We start from the raw sequence: 22,441 nt of genomic DNA, 5'->3' as shown, positions 1-22,441 counted from the left end.
GTTGCCGGGGATTGCGCTTTAGTCTAAAATAATAGAACTTATTTCTTACTTTTAAGACATTACTTTATTTTTATTTTTACTTTTATTGTGCTGGTGTTACTAACATTGGTTTGCTAGTGTATGCGAGGTACCGTTGATCGTAATTCCCTTCTTTTTGATCCTGAGATCGAGAAGACTGCTCGGAAGAATCGAGCTCAACAGGGAAAGCAAAAACAATGGCTGAGACACCGGAACAGATTGAGGCGATGATTCGAGCTGAATTTCAAGGGCGATATGATGCAGATTATGAAGCCCGGAGAATTCGGCGAGACAGAGAGTTAGAAGAACAAAATGCCAGGAGATCCATTAGGGAGATAACTACCCCTGACATAAGCTTTGAATTTGAGGGAAGTATTGTTCCACCTACTGATGTTCCAGAAAATTTTCAGGTGACAACTCACTTCATGCACCTAGTGAGCCAGCACCAATTTCGAGGGAGTATACTCGAAGATCCATATGTTCATATGGCTACATTCACAGAGCAATGCACTCCATTGAAGAAATAGGGAATCGCTCTAGACACAGTAAGGTTGATGTTGTTTCCCTTTTCCTTAAGGGATTCTGCTGCAAGTTGGTTGAGGTCTCAACCTCCACACAGTATTGTATCATGGGATGACATAGCCAAGAAATTTACGTCAAAGTTTTTTCCAGCAACCCGCACGAGGAAGTTAAAGCAAGAGATCAACTCCTTCCTCCAGATGGATCAAGAGAACTTATATGAGGCATGGGAACGGTTCAATGAGCTTCTAAGGAAATGCCCAAGCCATAATATTTCTCTCACTGATCAGGTAGTAATTTTTTATACCGCATTGAATGACTATACCAGAGACAAATTAGATACTGCAGCTCCAGGTGGAGCTTTTGATGTTTTGCCCACTAGTGAAGCTTTAGAGATAATTAATAATCTGGCAGCCAGAGCTATGCATTCCAACAACGACATGCAGAACAGGAAAAGTGTTCAAGAAGTAGAGACATATGATGCCGTTCTAGCCTCAAATAAGAAGTTGTCTCTGAAAATCGATGCCATAGTGAAGCGTTTGGATGACTGCCATGTGGGCAATGATGATGCAAAATTCGATGAGGAGGTAAAAATACTTATTAACCCCCAAAATAATCCACACTCCAATACTTATAATGCAGGTTGGAGGAATCACCCCAACTTCTCTTGGGGAGGGCAAAATAAATCGACTCAATCAGGAGATTCAAGACCATATTCCGACTAGCGGGGTCAATATCAGGAGCAAAGGCAACCACCTCAACAAGATGAAGGAGCTGGAAAGAAGAGCTTGGAAGACATTGTGGTGGAATTAGCTCAGACCACCAAGAGTTTCATTAATGAGTCTCGCAATAATTTCAAGAACCAAGAGGCTTCAATCAAAAATTTGGAGAACCAGGTCGGTCAAATCTCCAAACAACTTGATGAAAGACCTCCAGGTATGTGTCCTAGTAACACTGTGCCTAACCCCAAGGAAAATTGTTCTGCTATTGCATTAAGGAGTGGAAAAACTTTGAGCGAGAGAAAGGAAAAAGAGAGTGATAAGAATGAAAAAGAGGAAAAATAGTGCATTGAGGAAAAGAAAGAGCGGAAAGAGAAAGAAAAGGAAGAGAGAAAAGTAGAGTTAGAAAATAATAAGTTTCCAAAAGTTCCTTTTCCCCCTTTCCCCACTAACATAGCAAAGAGAAGGTTGGAGAAGCAATTCTCCAAGTTTGTTTCGATGTTTAAAAAGTTGCGTGTAGATCTCCCATTCTCTGAAGTTTTAGAAAAGATGCCTCAATATGCCAAGTTCATGAAGGAGATACTTTCTAAGAAAAGGAAGTTGAGTGAAGAGAATAACATCGTTGAGCTTACTGAGGAGTGTAGCGCTATTCTGCAAAAGAAGCTTCCACCTAAACGAAAGGATTCAGGTAGTTTCACTCTACCTGTTAATTTTGGGGCTTCAAAGGAAGTGAGAGCTTTATGTGATTTAGGGGCAAGCGTCAACTTAATTCCCCTATCAATGTTCGAGCGACTTAATGTTGGAGTGCTGAAGCCAACAATGATGATGCTTCAACTAGCGGATCGCTCCATGGTGACTCCTTGGGGAGTTGTTGAGGATGTGCTAGTGAGAGTAGGAGAGTTTGAGTTCCCGGTGGATTTTGTGATAATTGATATGGACGAGGACTCTAAAATACCATTGATTCTGGGAAGACCGTTCATAGCCACTTCGCAAGCGAAAATAAATGTGGGAAAAGGAACAATATCTTTAAGGGTAGCTGATGAGAAGATCACTTTCACCATATTTGACCTGAAGCCAAAACCAGTTGAGAAGAATGATGTATTCTTGGTAAAGATAATGGAAGAGTGGAGTGATGAAAAGCTGAAACAGTTATTCCTTAAAGAAAAAGGTGAAGCATCAAATAAGAAGAAAAAGGAGAACACACAGAGCGACCAAACTGAGAAAGTCTACTCAATGAGCATGGTTGTCAACTCAGAGCGGAAGGAGGAGAAGGTAAAAGGTGGGTGCTTCCAATGGAAGCCAAAGTGTAAGAAAGAAGAAAAATCACCTATCCCTCTTATTTTAAAATTTAATGATTGTGTGTTAGCTCTTGACGTTGCATGCAGAAATTTAACTAAGGTTTGTGCTCAGCTGAAAGATCCCGGAAGTGCAATGCACTATGGGATGAACCCCGGATGACATTCTGAATCTAGGGGAGTCTAGCAAAGACTATAAAATTGCGCTTCTTGGGAGACAACCCAAATGGTAGTTCAATTTTAATTTCATTTTCGTTTTACTTTCTTAGTTTAATAATTCTTGCTACTGTTAGTTTATTAAAAAAAAAAAGAGCAAAACAAGTAAAAAAATTATTAGTTTTCTTATGTTTCCCTGAAGAAATGCAGCTAAGTGTCATTGGAAGTTGCAGCAACACGGTGGCAGTGTCTTCCTCCCCAGGTTCCCATCCAAGTGAGCATGATGTTGCTTCTGGAATTTTCAGCACGGGACTTGGCGCGATTTTAGTGCAATTTTCGCGCAATAGCGCAATCACGCGAGCAGGACAACGCTTCTGGAAAACTTAGCGCGAGAACGGCGCGGTTCCTTTGAAAAAATGGTGCTATCGCACCAATTTCAGAATTGGAAGAGAGGATTCGTTGTTATAAAAAGAAAAATCTTATAGTATCTGCAACTGATTTAATTTCACATTATCTTCACCTAATTTTGAAATTTTAAAAACAAAACAAATTTATCTCCTTCCCTTGTTTTGTTATTCACGCATGCTTCTTCTCTTTTTCCTATTCTCGTTCACGAATTCTCTTCTTCCTATTCTGAAATTTTCGTCCTCTTCCCTCACGTGATTCTCTCTCCCTTAAGAACTAAGAATTTTACATGATTGAAATTGAGCTGGAGGGCCCAGCTCACAGAGTCCTGGTGCTATCACTTTATACAACACTATTGAGTACATGGAGTTTTTTTTCTAGACCACTCATCTCTCATTTAATTTCATGCATTTAGCATTTAGTTATTTAGATTCCATATACTAGTATACACATGCCTTGGATTCCCGGTATTCACACTTTTGTGCTTGAATGATGCTTGTTGGTGTTTTTTAAATTTTGTTTCGAGTTTGATGCTAGTTCTTATAAAAAAAAAAGTGTTTGATGCATGTGTGTGAGTGAAACTTGTGGAACATGTGGAGAGTTAGGTGATAGAGACATGAGTGAGTTTTGGAAAAGTGCAGTAAGATTATTAAGATTCCAGGTTAGTGGAGATAATGCATGAAATATGTAGTTTTCCTTTTAATCTTTATATTGAGTATACACTCTTTTTGGTTGTGAAGTTAAAAAAGGGGCACACATATGAAAGTAAATGTAACACCCCGATTTCGGTGGCGTCACTTTAGTAACCAAAGAAATAACTTAAGCGGAAAAACGTGAAATATTTTTTTTTTTTGATAATAAAATGAAAGACTGAAAGAAAATAAACTTCTCGACAAAAGGTAAAAGAAAACTAATATACATCTACATAAATATATACATGCCCACACCAGTACCAGCCACATCGCGAGTAACCTCAAGCGACGGGTGACGGAAGAAAGTAACGCCCGAAGGCAATATGTACAAACCAAGGTAACCTGTGTCCGCAACACTAAACCTCAAAACTGAGAACGAATTGGCCCAGTGGCCTGAGAAAAGACCCCTAAGTCCAACCAGCTCTCTGTGATCTTCATAAGAAAACCACACAAAAAGCTACCGGCAGGAAAACTACCCTGTCCCAAAACTGAAAGCATGACGGTCAAAGCATCGACACTACTCCTACACTAATCCCCACTCGAGGAGCCCACACTAACACTCGATCCTACATGCTAGCGCGGTCGTCGTCCGAATCTGCATCCAGGACGACTAGGTCGACATACACAACACTACCCTCTCTGTCCACCCTGATGCGCTCCTGCACTGGCCTATTGGGCTCGGGGCCCGGAACAAGATCCTCGATGACAGCAGCTACAGACGGACTAGACTCCGTCGAGAACCCACCCACTGGCACCTCCTCAGAGGGGTCCTCATCATCCGAAGATGATGGTGGTGGTGGTCCTCCCAGGCCGGGTCCACAATGCACACCAGGCGGCAGGTTGAAGCTCACTATGTGTCTCCTCATCACCCCCTCCGTCAAGCGTCCGAATCAGTCAACACGGTCCTCCATGATCCGACCGGTGTAGGTCGCACGGTGGCCTATGGGGTCGACCACCCATGCACCTGGGTCGTCCTGATCAAGCATCTCGTACCTGGTCCCCCCCGAGGGGCTGACCATCGTAAACCAATCCGCCATACTCATCTGACAAATGGCGTAGTCCGCCCAAACACACACAGCAGACGCGAGGGTCAACTCCAAAGAATTATATAAATAATAAAACCAGATATAATATAGGATAATAAATATTTGCCTCTCAGGCTTATAATTTTAGGGATGACTTCCTAGGGTTGCAAGTATCATAATGAATATAAGAAATCATAATAACAAATAGCATGCCTCAAATATGATAAACAGGTACCAATCACACTCAGCAACTAAGTCAGCATGTATGTTGCATGAAATGCAATGCTGGGTAACAAAATGCATTCCGGAAGAAGGATGGACATCAACGAGGCGGCCCTAACACCAGCCACGGTGGGTACCTTCCTGCTCGCGTGTCTCTTACACCACACAAAAGTAGTCAGATCAGCAGTGAACCCGTAGGTCTGCCATTCCGTCTGCTACTGAGGACCACCGTAGTGTCCTAAATATGGAAATCCGGGTCTTATGACCATTTTGGAATCCACCGAGGTCCGGTATCACGCCGTGTATTAACCTCAAAATGAGTGCATGAATGCAAGTGATTAGCCAAACAACGTCTCCGACCTCACCCGACACGTCTCCACGTGTTCTAAATAACTTAAAGTCTCAAAAAAAAAATACCCTAAGGAAAATGTCGATTCTGCGACAAAATGAATTAATCAAAAGAAGAAGAAGATACTTTGGAACTCATGGTTCCCGGCTAAACTTTAGATAGCCAATCAATAAACTGCTCATCGAGCGAAAAGGTACCGAAGTACTTGGAAACTTATAGTCTCCGGCTAAACTTTAGATAGCCAAACATTAAACTGCTCATCGAGCGAAAGAGTACGATTTGTACTTGGGCTAAACTTTAGATAGCCAAATAATAACCTGCTCATCGAGCAAAAGAGTTTCAACATACTCGAAGACTTGTATATTTCCTCAAAACGTGGACTCGACGACACTTCTCATATTTCCCAAACTAATATTCAGGCTCTAAGCTCTTATCTAAGGGTATTATTATTGTTCAAAGGATTTAGAAATTGATTAATGTCTTATGAGTTTTCCGTGATAAAATAGTTTTCATTTTAATCTTATAATACTTCCTAAGAGTTTTCAGAAATCCCATAATCTCAAATAATTCCCTGAGAAGGTCTCGATCCATTAAAACATAACAAGGTCCGAACTCCGTTCGTCCTTTAAAACTCTCTCAAAATCTCATAAAAATTTGGCATGACCTGCCCGTAATCCTCACTCCTCAGAATCTCAGGTACAAGTGGAATAGCATAAATAAAACAGCTCAGTCAAAAGCATAAACAGCATATTCCAACACATCCTAAGTTAACCATGTAGCACGTAGCATGTGAATCATTTAGCACACAATATCATGGCATCAAATACTCAGCAAGGTCGGCCGAAGCCTCAGAGAACAATTCAGACATTTAGCAATTTAGTGCATAACACATAAATCAAGTCGAATTTGTCGACCCCTAAAGCATTATCTAGTAATTCAGAGAGTAGCCCTCACCGGTGGGTCTTCCAGCTTCCTCCTCCAAGTGTCCTTCACGCTCTTCTCCTTGTTCTCCAGGAATCTCCTCAAAAGAACCTTAAGCAAAAATCACAGAAATCAACACCAAGAGTCAGAAACTCAGCAATCAAAGAGTCCTAGGGTCACACGGTACACTACAACCTCCGTGGTACGACAATCTAACGCGTTAAGACAAGTTTTCGAAAAATCGGACCCCCCCCCCTTGATATAGCTCTCGGCCACTTCCTTTAATTGGGAGGGTCGATTTTTCTTCGATCAAACTTGGTTCCTAGGTTAACATAAGCCGTAACTAAGACGGTTCTATGCTCGGAAAAATTTTCGGATTGAAAACTGATATAGGGGTAGTTTGGTCATTATTTTTAGCTCAAAATTTCAAAATTGGATTTTTGAAAAACAAATTGGATGAGGACGTCCACAACGACGTTTATGACGACAAATCCTACTAGCACTAAGCCAGGTCGATAGATTTCAGCCCAAAGGTTGCGACTTTGCCGAAAAATGGGTATTTAAGGTAGAAATTGATCCCGGCGGCATTTCGTCGACATTTGACAAAATCTAATCCGCAGAACACGCTCAGGAGCATGCAGGGAAGAAGTTTAGACACTGAAATCAGCGTATTTGAACAGTTTTTCAAAAACCTCAAAATTTTGAACTCAGAAAGACGTAGGAGAAGTGGACAGAAACGACGATTCGAAGGAGAGTATAGTTTACCTACCTCGAGGTCTTCGATTAGCGACGATCGGTGAAGCAAACGGGCAAGAAACGACGAAGATCCGGATCTCTCTCTCTCTCTTGATGCTCGCGGGTTTGGGGAGGGAAATGGGTAGTTTTTGGCAAAAAATCTAATTTTTGAGCTATTTATAGGTTTTGGAAAATGCGGAAAAATGATTTTTTTGCGATTCCGATTTTTCCTGCGCGTTCCTCTGCGCATTCTAAGATAGGTTCTGGCGACAGAATTCCAGAACTCAAAACAGGATTCTTGGAATTAAACCAAATGATACCAAATCGGTGTGAGTCGGTTCAAGTCGGTTTATCCCGAAAAACTACTTTTTGCAGTGATCGTCGGATGAGAAAACTTCCTTCTGAAGAAAGATTAGGAATGACGAGAGAAATAGGAGAACGCGGGTGGAATCTTCATTTGCAGCTCCGAATAGAAAAAGTCTTTATCGTCTGTCGATCTTAGGTTTCTCGAACTATCAGGGATTCCGTTTCGGCAAACTTCCGAGAATTGGAATTTGACGTTCGTACTTTCCAGGATTTCGCATCGAAATAATTGTTTAAGGACGGAAAAGAGAAGTTCTAACATTTCTCTGAGGATTTTTGGAATTAGTTTCCATCGTGTCCTAAAGCGTAAATTAACTATTCACTAATACCTTTGACCTAGGATTAAGCGTATGTTAGTCGTGCTATAACTCTTATCGGTTTTTCGATAAATTCTTGGACTTTTCCTGAACCTTTTTCCTTCACAAATTTATCTTAATCAAATAAACTCTTTTATTTTATTCACTTATCCAAAGCGTTAAAACTTGGGCCTTACAGTAAAGCTAAAGGAAAAAATGGGTAAGGATGTGAGTAAGGGAATGGGAAGTATTTGCACCACTGAGCATACCCCCAATCATATTCTAACCTTGTTAAATAAAAGAAAATAATTTCGCCCTGAGTTGGTAATAATTGTGAAGGGTTGAGTGAAAGCTAAATTGCAAAGGAAAGAACATGTGTGTGCTCATAATAAAATAAGACTGTTGGCCATCATTAGTGGATTCTCAATATGAGGTTGGGGAATTAGGAATAAAATGTGAAACCCCACATCTTGGAATTTTCTATAATTCTTGTTTGCATTTAATAAAGGTTACTCAGTTTTTAAAACTTAATTTTCTGCATGAACTATTTTGAGTAACTCATCCCATGTATCCTTGTGAAAATATGTTGACTAGAATCTTACTTTGAACTATTTTCTTGAGCTTGAGGACAAGCAACCTTAAGTTTACGCTTGAGGACAAGCTTTCGTTGAGTATAGGGGTGTGATGACCTGGGTGTTTAAGCTATTTTTCTAGTTTATTTCCATGCATTTTGATATATTTTTAGGATATTTTGGTCATTTTAGGTCACTCCATGATTATTTCATGCAATTTACTATTTTTATGTGGTTTTTAGTATTTTTATATATTTTTATGATTTTTATTTAGATTTATTAGGATTTAAGTTATTTTATTTTTAATTGATATGTTTTATTTTGAATTATAATCTTTTTAGTATTTTATTTTGATTTATTTTATCTTTTTAGGATTTTCGGAATAAAAGGAAAAGAGAAAATCAGGAATAATGGAGCTGATCCGGCGCTGCTGTTCCATGGAATCTGCCATGCACTTGCGGAGACCAGACGGCTGCATCTTCTTTCTTTGCCACGTGGCGTGATCATGCCAAAGGTCCACCATAAGACCATGGTCAGCGCAGCGCTGGATTTCTCTTTATAACGTTTGGACCAAATAGCATCTGACACATGGCAAGTGTGGGAGATTGCTTTTTCACTTGTTTGAATCCGTATGTCACGTGATGGTATTCAGATTTGAATTGATTGCATTTGAAAAAACAAAGGGAATCAATATATATTGGAACGAGGCCAGAGATTGAGAGGAACGTGATTGAAGTATTGAGAGTAGTTTTTGAGCCTTCTTCCTTCCTAGAGTTAACCCTAGCACCACTTTGAACTTTTTGAAGAATCCTTTTTATTTTAATAAACTATTTTATCATGGAAGTCATGCTTGGCTAAACCTCTGTAGGTACTTGGAGTGTTCGGTTTGATTCTCTTGACCTTATGTTTTGATTTACTTTTTGACTCATGAATCCTATTTTTATTTATGAATTTCTCATCTTTTATTTATGAATCTTTATGCATGAAGATTAACTTTGCTATTTTGTATGCGATTGAGAAATCGGTAGAAAATAGGAATTCGGTGAGGAATTGATTAGGAACGCCTACGCCTTAGAGATAAGGGTAATTGTGTTGGCTAGTAACTAAGTGTTTTAATTCTCTAATTAAATTCGTCTAGGAACTAAGAGATTAGTGTTAGCAGTTTAATTGGAAGTTCTGCGTAATTAAGAGATTATCACGTAGAAACTTAGGCAAGCACCATAAATAAGTTAGATAATTTATGAGTTAATTAGCCTATTAAGAACATAAGTGAGATTGAAGAAATCCTACCCCAGGTACTTCCCTTTTTGATTGTTTTCAATACTACGTACTTGCTTTTCACTTTACTTTGCAATTAATTAAGTTCTTTTACATCGATTATTCATCCCCCAGAACCTTTTTACTTAGTCTTTTTAGTTATTTAATAAGTTAAATTGATTTAGACAACCGCAATCCTTGAGTTCGATAATTTATTACTACTTAACGAATAGGTACACTTGCCTAGGAGTTATCAGGGATGTTCTATTCTTAGCGTTCTTTCCTAATTATTTTATTGTTGGTTTAATGGGGAGTAATGATTGGTGAACACTCCAATAGTGACAGACACTCAAACACCCTTGATTTGTGGGGGTTAGTTTTTAAAAACCCACAAATCAAGGGATTTTCGGTGTCTACAACTATGAATGTTCACCAATTATTTTTGTTTTTTTTTTGTCTTGTGGCTTTTGGCTATGGTTGGTGAGCTTTTAACTTTTGCTCCTGGGCGTATGTCCCTCTTTTTTGGTTGGGTTGTCTTCAGTCTTATCATTTGTTAATCACTTTGTTTTCAATTGTTTTTAATAATATAGGTTATTAATATTGTTAAATGTGAGTCAACTTTACTTTTACTTATTATTATTAATTATTAATGCTTCTAATTTTTTTTCTCAAGTTGGAATTGATTATTAAAATTCATATAATGATAATTTTTATTTTTAAATATGGAAAACTGAAAAAAATTAATAAATAATTAATATAAAGAATAATACTATAAAAGGTTTCTAATAACTAATTAATATTTTTATTAATGGATTGATCAATTATTGAAGTATATATATATATATATATATATATATATATATATATATATAGATTAATTGATATTGATCATATTGATATTGATTGATGATTGATTGATTGATATCAATTTTTATAGATATACTTAATATATTTGTTATATATAAAAAGTAGTACATAGTTTTTTTATTTTATTATTTTCAAAAAGTTCCTCAACTTAAAATTAATAATTAAAATTCAAATAATGTTCATCTTAAAAAATTGAAATTTTCTTAACATAAGAAATTGAATTTTTTTACAATTAGTAATTAATATAAAATATTAGAAGATTATTAAATATTAATTAATATTTTTATTAATGTAAAGTAAAGTTAATTTTACTTTATTCATTATTTAAATTTTTTCCTTCAATGATGATTAATATCTAAAATTTAAATAATATTAACATTTATTTTTAAACATGAGAAATTGAAAATTTTAACACTTAGTAATTAATATATTGAATAACATAAAAGGTTCTTAATAACTAATTAATATTGTAATTAATGTGAAGGTCAAGTAAATTTCACTTCTATTTTTTATTATTGTATTTATTTTTTAAAATAAAATCTCAAGAAATTTTCATTCTAAAAAAACCCTACCTTTTCACGATTCATCCACGTAGTTCAAAAGATGAAGACATATATTATGTGACAAACGATTCATTTATATTTCTTATAATTTTTCATCTAATTACCATTTACTCACTTTTTCTATTTCTTTTTCTTTTTCTATGATCACTTCACCTATCCATACTTTTCATTTATATCTTTCTTTCATCTCAAGGTGGATGTGACAATAGAAGTATCGACATAAGTTTTTTTTCTCTCTGACAAAACACATTGATTTGTACATTTGCAATTTTGTACTGAACCACCGCCATATATATCAAATCATCCCCTTTTTACACCCAACAAAATTCCAAACTATACCTCAAGAAACACACCACAAATCTTCACGTGAAGCTAGCTACCTCATTCGATTCATCGTTATCATCATCATCATTCTTTGTTGATTCTATTTCCATGTCGCTTCAGGTTCCAACACCCACTCACACTAGCCACGTGGTGGTGGTGCCGTACCCATCCCGAGGCCACATCAACCCCATGATCAACCTCTCCAAGCTGCTGCTCTCTAAAAACTCCGACATCCTTATCACCTTCGTCGTCACCGAGGAATGGCTCCCCTCCCTCTCCGCCGAACCGAAACCCGACAACCTTCGGTTCGGAGCCATTCCCAACGTTGTGCCCAAGCTGGGTCGCTCCGGTGACAACTTTCTGAGTGTTATTGAAGCTGTCATGACCGAGATGGAAGCGCCGCTTGAGAAGCTTCTCGATCAGCTTCAGCCGCCAGTGACATTCTTGATCTACGATGCTTTTCTCTTTTGGGCAGCCGGCGTCGGGAACCGCAGGAATATTCCGGTGGCGGCGTTCTGGACAACCTCCACGTCGGAGTTGTGGGTGCAGTATTTCCACATTTTCCTGCAAAACATGCACTTAGGTGAGTGAGGATCACATTCATTCAAAATTGCAAATTCTATGTGCATTTTTTTATTTCATTTAATTAATTAATATTAAATAATTTTACCCTTTCAAAAATATTTCTTTATCTATTGTTTTATTTTAACAAATTTAATTTACTCGATGTACCAAAAAAACAAATTTAATTTACATATTTTTTAACAAAATCACATTCACTCAGCATCTTTGCTACAGTTCCACCCTCCGATGAGAATCATAATCAAACTAGATGCAATCGGAGGGGTACGAACTAAAATATTTTTAAGGAGAGATTAAAATTAAATTCCCTTGCAAACATAAAGATTAATTTGATGATTAACCATTTTTTTTCCATCACATTATTAATTATATCACTTTTTTTTCATTCAAGATGTAAGTGTGTGAGGTGTGAAAAAATTTGTAATTTCTCTAGTCTGGGAAGAGTTTTATGGAAAATAGAAAGAAAGATACAAGAATTCAGCTAGCATTATTTGCTTTGTCTTATTGTGATTCTTCTGAAGTTTTTTGAAGGCACATGTCTCACAAGTTCACAACACATGATGTTTTGTACGTGCTGCCGGCCACTTTAAAAAAGATTTTCATATCTTTTTGTCTTTGACGTGTCATGTTATTTTAAAAAAAAAATTATAATTTATAATGTAGTTCTAATATTTTAAACAAAAGTGCTGAACCCAATTGATGTACTTTAGCGAAGAGGTAACGGTTTTTCCCATAGAATTTGATAAAATGTACAAATGATATACTAATAATAATAGCATATTAAGGTAGCGTTTGGCCCAACATATTTTTGACTTTTAAGTTACTTTTAAAAAAAGTTGGGTCAAACACACTTCATAATAAACTCTTAAAAAATATGTTACTTATGAGTTACTTATTCTTTTACAAAGAAAATATGAAAAAGTGACTTTTAAGTATAAAGTTAAATGAGGGAGTTTTTTTCAAATAAGCTGTAGAGAGATCACCTTCACCCTCTACCACAACCACCACTTCTACCATCACCTCCACCACAACCGTTCACCACCACCACGACCACCACCTCCATCGCCGCCACCAGCACCACCATCGCCGCCGTCGCCGCCATTGCCACCACCACCATCACATCCACTACTACCGCCACCCTCCACCACCACCACCTCTACCATCACTTCCACCATAACTGTCCACCACCACCATCGTTGCCACCTCCACGACAACCCTCACCACCACCGCCACCACCTCCATTGCCACCACTACCATCATCTTCATTGCCACTACCACAATCACCCCACTGTTACCACCACCCTCCATCCTCCACAACCATCACCATCATCACCACCTCTACTATCAACTCCACCACTGCCGCCTCCGAACCACTACCACCGCCATTTCCACCAACTCTTCCTTCATAACCCCTTCTACCATCGCCTCCACCATCACCACCACTGCCACCACCTCCACCACCGGTAACAACCACCGCCACCGCGACCACTACCAATAGGTAACACCGACCTCCAACACCAGCGCTATCTGACCCTTCACCATCATGTCACCTCAACCACCTAGTGTTGTGAATTTAATAACTAACTAATAGGTTTTAAATTAAAAGCAGTTTTAAAGTTATAAAAAATTAAAAAACTAACAAACAACTTTTACTTTTTTCTAAAAGATCTTATTTTCCACTTTTACTTAAAAGTAACTTTTAAGACAAAAAAAGTCGGGTCAAACATTACCTAAGTATTATATTGCTCTCGTTAAAATAGCAAGTGCCCTATATAGTCGTATATCAATCAATAAAGATTTGTTAACACCTAATATACTGATATTTAATTGAGAGATAGAAGAAAAAGAGATAAATTAGAGGTATAATGCGTGATATGATAAGAAAGAAAAAGAGATAAAAAAATGAAACTGAGATGAATAAAATGTACGTGTTAATATATCAAACTCTATATCAATAGAATAATCAATTTTTATTATTACTATAGTAGTTCTCCTTACCAACACGGGTTGGGTTCGGGAAAATTGAAAATAGAAGTGAAAAATAAAGTTAGACCCACGATCCAAGTTAAGATTGAGAGTGGGGAGTACTTCATTTTGTGAATGAGACACAGAAGTTAACAAAGCACAATAAAATCTTTAACTCCTGTGCTTCATCCTCACAAATTTTATGAATATATTTTTGCAAATTGTTTTTTACAGCATATTACTACTTATTGTTGGATAATGATTTATTATAGAGGGAAAGCATTTTGCTTTGTGATATTGTTTATTTACTTCAAAATACTTATCGATACTTATCCATTTCTATTGTGCTTGTGGTTATTCTTTTTCTTCTTCTTTTTAGTTTTTACTGTACATTGAATTAATATAATCAAAATATACAAAAAGAAAAACATTAAATCTTATTCTAAAGTTGGTCTAGTTACAAATTTGTGTGCGTTTTAAAAAAAACATATACCTACATATTGCCCACACAAAATAAAAATTTCATGTCTCCATATAATTAGTTAAACTCTTTACCAATGACCTTATATATTTCTAAGTTTTTTCTAATTCATTTAAAAGTTTATGATATAATTTGCATAGATCTTATTATTATCTTCTTAATCACAGTCTTCACTCAACAAATTGAAACAAATTTCATTCCATTATGCAGAAAAAAATGGTGAAAAGCTCATAGATTATATTCCTGCAACCTCCTGGGTTCGTCTAGCGGATATTCATCTTCTCGATGTCCAGAGTCATCCGATTTTGCAATGGGTTCTGAAAAGCTGTCAATGGCTTCGCAATGCACAGTACCTGCTACTACCTTCAATCTATGAGCTCGAACCCCAAGTCATTGATGCCTTAAAATCAAAATTAACAATACCAATCTACACTATTGGCCCAAACATACCTTATTGCAACAAGTCACTTTATAATCAAAGTGTTGGTGATCATAGTTACTTAGATTGGCTAGATTGCCAACCCTGTGGTTCTGTTTTGTACATCTCATTTGGCAGTTTTCTCTCTGTTTCCACTGCACAAATGGACGAAATTGCAGCTGCATTGCATGACAGTGGAGTTAGATTCTTGTGGGTAACGCGTGGGGAGAAAGAGGTAATTTCACTAATTTGTGGTGGGACTGGAATGGGAATGGCTGTGGCATGGTGTGACCAATTGAGGGTGTTGTCACACCCTGCTGTGGGAGGTTATTGGACACATTGTGGGTGGAACTCTGTGATAGAGGGTGTTTTTGCTGGGGTTCCTTTTCTGACATTTCCCCTTGCTATGGATCAGTCTCTGATTAGTAAGATTGTGGTGGAGGATTGGAAGGTAGGGTGGAGGGTGAAGAAAGATGATAGATTGGATGCTTTTGTGGGAAGAGATGAGATTGTTGTGCTGTTAAGGAAGTTCATGCATGGTGATGCAGGGAGGGAGATTAGAAAAAGAGCTAAGGAGCTTCAGTGTTTGTCACAGAAAGCGATCAACAAAGATGGGTCATCTGAAATTAATATTGAAGCATTTATGAAGAATATAGTAGAGAGTGCAGTGCCAAAGGAAGGAGCAAAGGGACAAGAAGTTGAAATTGGTATTCAGAATCTCAATTAAATTGTTCTCTTTTGGTAATATGATAAAAGCCCCAAGGGCTCTTTTCTACTAAGCCCAAGAGGACCATCAAAAGGCCAAAGTGGCTGGACTAGTTCATTTAACATAGTTGGAATTTTAATTTAATCACCACATTTCCTTTTATTTCAGTATTCTATGATTTTCCCTGTGAGGAGATGTTGCATCCCTTGTTTGTCGGAAACAGATTCAACAATATATGTAGCTATGAGTAATGTCATTGAGTGTTTTTTCCTTTGTGCTTGTGTTTTTTCCTTGGTAGGGTTAAGTTTCCTCTACGACATTGGTGCTTTAATTCCATCCCTAATCATGCCTCCCTAGCCTGATACATCTGAGTTGTTAGCTGCCATTGAGGCCAAGCTTGTGGCCCATTCACAGTGTCAGGAAGAGTACCGGACCAGCTATGACTCTCAACATAATGCTTACATTACAATTATTTCTGGTTTCGTGGACAAGGTGAATCAACTCTTCATTCAACAACCATCTATACCTCCTTACCCTCTTCTCATATTTTCACCCGCTTCCTCTTTTGTTCGGTCGCCACCAGGCTTCACCCATCCCTAGCCCAATTGTTTACGGTGATATTTGGTAAACAAACATTCTCCAAATTCGACTGGAAAAAACTTAAGATTAAGGGGCTCTTTTGGGAAAACGTCTTGCCAAAGTGTTGTGTGTGACGTGATTTTCGACAAACAAGTATCAAGGGTTGAGTTCGTGACTTAAAACAAATATTCAAGAGTGCTGGAAACTGAATTTCATTAAACAAAGGGCAAAGTACAAAGAAAGTCGAAAAACTGGAAATTACATCAAGTAAAGAAAATTGACAGGAATTCAAATGAACGGAATAACAAGTTTGAGAGCATTAAACGCAGGAATGGTAAATGGCTGGTTCTGCAACATACTCCTTCATGATCACGTTAGGCTCCTGGAGTCTCTTTGATGCGGACATATGAATTTTTTAGTGAGTTTTTTGGAGTTGAGTTGGGAACCTTTTCTTCTGAATGATCTTCTTCTATTTATAGCACTTCATTGTCTCATATGTCCTTGGCGGTTTTCTTTTCTGCTCGATGAGTTAGTGGGCTTGGTGATCCACGATGTGAGACCCAAGTTTTTAAGCTTAGAATAAATGAATGAAATTCCTATTCATGATTAGGTTTGATGTATCGTGAAGGAGAACCTGAATAAGTGCTTATCGAATGGAATGAATTTATGAAGGAGAAAGTTCAGGAAAAGGCTAAGGAAAGTATTAAAGTCGATATAAGCTATAGCGCAAGTAGTATTCGCTTATACCTAGGACGAGAACGTTTGTAAACGACTAATTTGCACTTAAAGACACGATGGAAACTAATTCCAAAAATCTTCAGAGAAATGTTAGAACTTCTCTTAATCTTCCATAAACAAGCATTTCGATACGAAACCCTGAAATGTACGAACATCCGATTCTAATTCTCGGAGGTTTGCCGAAACTAAATCCCTGATAACTCAAGAAACCTAAAATAAACGGTCGATGAAGACTTTTCCTATTCGGAGCTTCAAACGAAGATTCCACACGCGCTCACCTATTTCTTTCGATGTTTCTAATCTTTCTTCAGAAAGAAGTTTTCTCATCCGACATCAATTGCAAAAAGTAGTTTTTCGGGTAAAATAGATTTACACCGACTTTGGATCGTTTGTTTTAATTCCAAGAAACCTATTCTTAGTTTTGGAATTCTGTCGCCAGAACCTATCTTAGAATTCACAGAGGTTCGCACAGGAAAAATCGGAATCGCGAAATTTTCATTTTTCCGCATTTTCCATCACCTATAAATAGCTTGAAAAAAAATCAAATTCTTCACCATTTCCATAGCCAAACCCGCGAGCTTGAGGAAGGAGAGGGAAGAAAAGATTTTCGCCGTTTCTTGCTTGATCGCTTCATCGACAGTTGCTACTCGAAGACTTCGAGGTATAGATGTTAATCCTTACTTCTGATCGTCGATTCTGTCGTTTTTCTCTATGTCTTTCTGTGCTCAAAGTTTTGAGCTTTTTGTAAAACTGTCCAAATAACTTCATCTTTCTATCTAAACTTCTTCCCTGCGTGCCTAAGAGCATGTTTAGCGGATTACATTCCACCGAATCTCGCCGAACTGCCGCCGAGTTTCAATTCTGCTTGAAAAACCCATTTTGGGCCAAAGTTTCGCCCTTTAGGCTTAAAACTCTCGACTGAGCTTAGCGCCAATAGGGTTAGTTGTCATAAACGTCGTTGGTGACGTCCCCATCCAATTTGTTTTTCAAAATTCCAATTTTGAAATTCTGAGCTAAAAATATTGACCAAAATACCCCTGCGACAGTTTTCGATCTGATAATTTTTCCGAGTTTTGATTTGCCTTAGTTACGCCTAATGATAGCCTAGGAACCAAGTTTGATCGAAGAAAAATCGGCGCACACAATTAGTGTGTGTGGCCGAGAGCACCCTCCAAGGGGGAGGAAAATTTCTTTTTCGAAAACTTGTCTTATCGCGTTAGATTATCGTACTTCGGAGTCAATGATGCTTCGTGTAACTTAAGTAATTGTTGTCTGCTGAGTTTCTGACTGATTGTAATTGAATTCTGTGGTTTTCGCTCTAAGGTTCGTTTGAGGAATTTCAAGGAGCGGAAGGAGAAGATTGTGAAGGAACGCTTCAGGATCACACTGGAGGAGCTACAGGTGAGGGCTACTCACTGAATACTAGTTAATGCTTTAGGTGTCGATGAATTCGACTTGATTTATTGTTTATGCACTTGATTGTGATTGACTGGGAAATGTTTTCTGAGGCTTCGGCTGACAATGATGATTATTCATCTCTGGATTGTTTTTGAGATTAATTCACATGCTATGTGCTAAATGGTTAATCTAGGATGTGTTGATATTGATCTACATGCTATGTGCTAAATGGTTAATCTAGGATGTGTTGATATATGTGTCATGACTGTTGGATTGTTCTTATTTGACTATACAATTACACATATATCTGTTGTACTTCAGAGTGAGGATAACGGGCAGTTATGCCCCACTTATCATGAGATTTTGGGAAAGTTGACGGGACGAACGGAGGTTCGGGCCCTTATTCATATTTTAGTTGATCGAGACCTTCTCTGGGAGTTACTTGGGATCATGGGATCTTTTAAACTCGTAAGATTAGAGATGAAACTAAATGGAAACTATTTTACAAGGAAAATTCATAAGACTCTAAACAACCTCTGAACCTTTAAATAATGATAACAATCTCAGATGAAAGCTTAGGGTTTGGATATTAGTTTTGAAAAATGAGAAGTGTCGTCGAATCCAGATTTTGGGGAAACGGACAATTTTCTGAGTATGTTAATACTCTTTTGCTCGAGGAGCAGTTTTGTTGTTGGGCTATCTAAAAGATAAGCCGGGAAACGGATAGTTTCCGAGTATGTTGATACTCTTTTGCTCGATGAGCAGTTTATTTGTTTGGCTATCTAAAAGATAAGCCGGGAAACAGGTAGTTTTCGAGTATGTCGATACTCTTTGCTCGCTGAGCAGTTTTGACCATCGGATGGAGATGAGTCGGATGATTTGAGAAGTCATCATGAGATAATACTTTTTTTTAATTAATTGTCTTTTGTCGCAGAATCGACATTTACCTTAGGGTATTCTTTTTAGAGACAATAAGTTAGTTAGAACACGTGGCGACGTGTCGAGTGAGGTCGGAGACGTTGTTTGGCTAATCACTTTGCATTCATGCACACATTTCTGGGGTTAATACACGGTGGGATGCCGGACCTCGGTGGATTCCAAAATGGTCATAAGACCCGGATTTCCACATAAGAACACTGCGGTGATTCTGAGTAGCAGACAAAAATGGCAGGCCTTCGGGGTTTACTCCTGATCTGACTACCTTTTGTTTGGTATAAGAGACACGCGAGCGGAAATGGTCCCACCGTGGCTGGTGTTAGGGCTGACTCGTTGATGCCCATCCCTCCGGATTGCATCTTGTTCCTCGTCATCTCATTCATGCACCATGCATACTGATTTAGTTTCCGAGTGTGATTGATACCTGTTAATCTTACTTGATGCATGTTAATTGTCATTATTGTCATTTATATTCATTGGGAAATATACAATTTTAGGATGCTATCACTAACTTCTAAGCCTAAGTAGCTATCCCTTAAACTCTATCTACTGGAGCTATTACTTATGTAATTCTTTGGAGTTGACCCTCGCGTCTTCTGTGTGTGCTTTGGCGGACTACGCCCATTGTCAGATGTCCATGGCGGACTGGTTCACGATGGTTCACCCTTCGGTGGGGACTAGATTTGAGATGCTTGATCAGGAGGACCCCAGCTCATGGGTGGTCGACCCCGCTGGCCACCGAGCGACTTACTCGGGGAGAATGATGGAAGACCGTGTCGACAGTCTGGGACACTTGACGGAAGGAGTTTTGAGGAGATGTACCGTCAGCTTCAACCTGCCACCCGGCGTGCACTGCGGACCCGGTGTAGGAGTACCACCACCACCGTCATCTTCGGACGACGAGGACCCCTCGGAGAAGGAGCCTGTGGGAGGAACTTCTTCGGACTCTAGCTCACCTACTGTTGTCGTCATTGATGACCTTGGTTCGGGCCCTAAACCCGTGAGACCAGCACAGGAGCGTATCGCAGTAGCAAGAGGGGGAAGGATGGTGTATATTGACCTAGTCGTTCTGGATTCCGATTCGGACGATGACCACTCTAGCATATAGTTGTGAGTGCTGAGTGAACTCCTCTAGACAGGATTAGTGTAGGAGTAGTGTCATAACTCTGGACGTCATGTTTCTTTTTGGGACAGGGTAGTTTCCTGACCGTTAGCTTTTTTGTGTGGTTGTCTTTATGGAAATCACAGAGAGTTGGTCGGACTAGGAGGTCTTGTTTAGGCCGTTTTGGGCTGACTTATTCTCGTTTTTGGAGGACTGTGTTGCGAACACTTGACATTTCACTTTGGTTTGTACATATTGCCTTCGGGCGCTACTTTCGGTTACTTCCCGTCACTGGAGGATACTCGTGACGTGGTTCACTACTTACAGCGAGGGCTGTAAATATATATTGTACATTAGTTATGTTGTCTTTTGTTGTAGAGTCTTTACTTCAACAAGTCTTTCGTTTAATTATTTAAACAAATCAAAAAAAAAAATACTCACGTTTTTCCGCTTTATTATCTTTTGGTTACTAAAGTGATGCCACCGAAATCGGGGTGTTACACACGATCTCTTACTTGCTCCAGAAGCTTCTTGCATCGTGGGGGAGGGGTGTACCTCAACCGCTTGCCTGCATCGTGGGTGGCCATCGTGGGTGAAGGCACACGCTTTCAACCGTTTCCGTTGCAACGTTTGCAATCGTGGGTTCATGCACGTGCTAGTAACTGGCCGCTTTTCACGTAACTGCTTCGAGCATCATGTTTGTCGAATTCTGTCATCAACTTAACTTATATTTTCCTGGTTCCTCCGGAGCCAAATTTTGACAAGCTTGTGTCGATAAACCTTAAGCCAAATTTTGGGTTAACACCAATCTACCCCATTACACAATAAGGGAGAAATTATTTGCTGGTTTGAGTGAATGTTTAACAACTATAAGCTCTCATCTTAGGATGAGTTTACTCGAGCTCTCACAATTCGATTTGGTCCCTCTTCATACAGAACCACCACCACGAGCTTTTTAAATTGAAGCAGTTGGTCATAGTGGTTAAATATCAAATGTGTGTTTCGAGCGGCTCTCTCATTAGGTGTTGGGTTAATCTCTGAATTGATTTTTATTTGCCCTGAATCCTAATATTAACAAAGAACTTTCTATACTTAGGTCTTATATTCAATTTCTCTGCTTATAAGACTAGCTAAACTTATTGATTTTAAGAAGAAAGATTCAAAACCAAAACCATCCACCACTCGTTTTACACGTCCATCTCCATATGCAACTACCTATACAACATCCCACACATTCTAATAATTTCCTCCCAAACAAAATCAATCGACCCACTTTTCTCCTTCATTACCAAACAAATATTCGACTCCTATTCTAATTAAGCGCTTAACACCCACCCATATGCAAGACAGAAAGAAGAGCCTTATGGTTATGTTATAATTGTAATGAGAAATACACTTTTGGCCACTGTCACTGTTGCCAACACAAACAATTTCACTTCTTCTAGTTGATGATGTGGGTGATTTTGCTGATATTATTTTACCAGAGCTATCTGTGGATGAGCTCCATGTATATAACTTGCCTTATGCAAAAGATGAGGTGATACATTCCAATTCCCCACCAGGCCCTTCAGGGGAAGTCTTCTCCCAAATCCCTGAAGTGTTGGAATTACATATTAACTGGATCAATACTAGCAATTAGAACACCATAATCATTAGGATAAATTGTGTACCTCTCTCTTGAAGATATCTTGCATGTCCTTTTGATTTGTGGATGCAAGCACACAATTGTATGCAACAGTAACAAGATCTTCCACTTGATCTCTTGTCTCTGGCAAACTACTCTTTGATGGAGCAAGCAGTTAAATAACGTTAAGAGTCAAGTGGGGATCCTGCCCTTTATTAATAAAACATGGAAAACCTAATTTCCACCCATCATGGTTATTAGGCCCATTAGGCCCCACACAGAAGTTCACACACTTGTCTATTTGGCTCAACCCAATTAACTTATATTCACATGTGATTCCCAAAAATAGCCTACAAGGATCACATTAACATATAGGCTCACAAGGAAAAAATATATCAGGTAACATTCAACTCATTTTAATAAAATAAAAAGCCATCAAGCCCAAATTAGAATAAAATTCTAACATTCTCCCACTTGGGCGATTTTGGTTGAGTTTTATTTATTTTTCAAACTCATTTTGAAAACCACTCTTGAGTCGAACAACTGTGGCCACACAAATAACCTGATATAATCACCACAAAATTACATGATCATCACAGCCAACAAAATCATTA

The 22,441-nt window shown here is 38.4% G+C and overlaps 1 protein-coding gene and 1 non-coding gene across 2 annotated transcripts; one reads left to right on the top strand and one right to left on the bottom strand.

The window, feature by feature from the left end:
• Positions 1 to 704: 704 nt before the first annotated feature.
• Positions 705 to 811, bottom strand: LOC130727093 (small nucleolar RNA R71). Its single transcript, XR_009015132.1, has one exon. It is a non-coding gene; the product is annotated as a small nucleolar RNA R71 (small nucleolar RNA).
• Positions 812 to 11,210: 10,399 nt separating this feature from the next.
• Positions 11,211 to 15,699, top strand: LOC130724069 (UDP-glycosyltransferase 87A1-like). Its single transcript, XM_057575238.1, has 2 exons — positions 11,211 to 11,881; positions 14,537 to 15,699. Exons 1-2 carry the CDS (start codon positions 11,407 to 11,409, stop codon positions 15,469 to 15,471), a joined length of 1,410 nt encoding a protein of 469 aa, XP_057431221.1. The 5' UTR covers positions 11,211 to 11,406; the 3' UTR covers positions 15,472 to 15,699.
• The last annotated feature ends 6,742 nt before the right edge of the window (positions 15,700 to 22,441 follow it).

The sequence above is a fragment of the Lotus japonicus genome, chromosome 6 (assembly GCF_012489685.1).
Source record: "Lotus japonicus ecotype B-129 chromosome 6, LjGifu_v1.2".
Taxonomy (NCBI): Eukaryota; Viridiplantae; Streptophyta; class Magnoliopsida; order Fabales; family Fabaceae; genus Lotus; species Lotus japonicus.
This window is presented reverse-complemented; position numbering and strand designations above follow the sequence as displayed.

What these genes read in the sequence shown, in the direction of transcription:
- LOC130724069 (XM_057575238.1), top strand. Translation starts at nt 11,407, where the DNA reads ATGTCGCTTCAGGTTCCAACACCCACTCACACTAGCCACGTGGTGGTG. An exon ending in CCTGCAAAACATGCACTTAG is followed by an intron (nt 11,882 to 14,536) that starts GTGAGTGAGGAT and finishes TCCATTATGCAG; the next exon opens with AAAAAAATGGTGAAAAGCTC.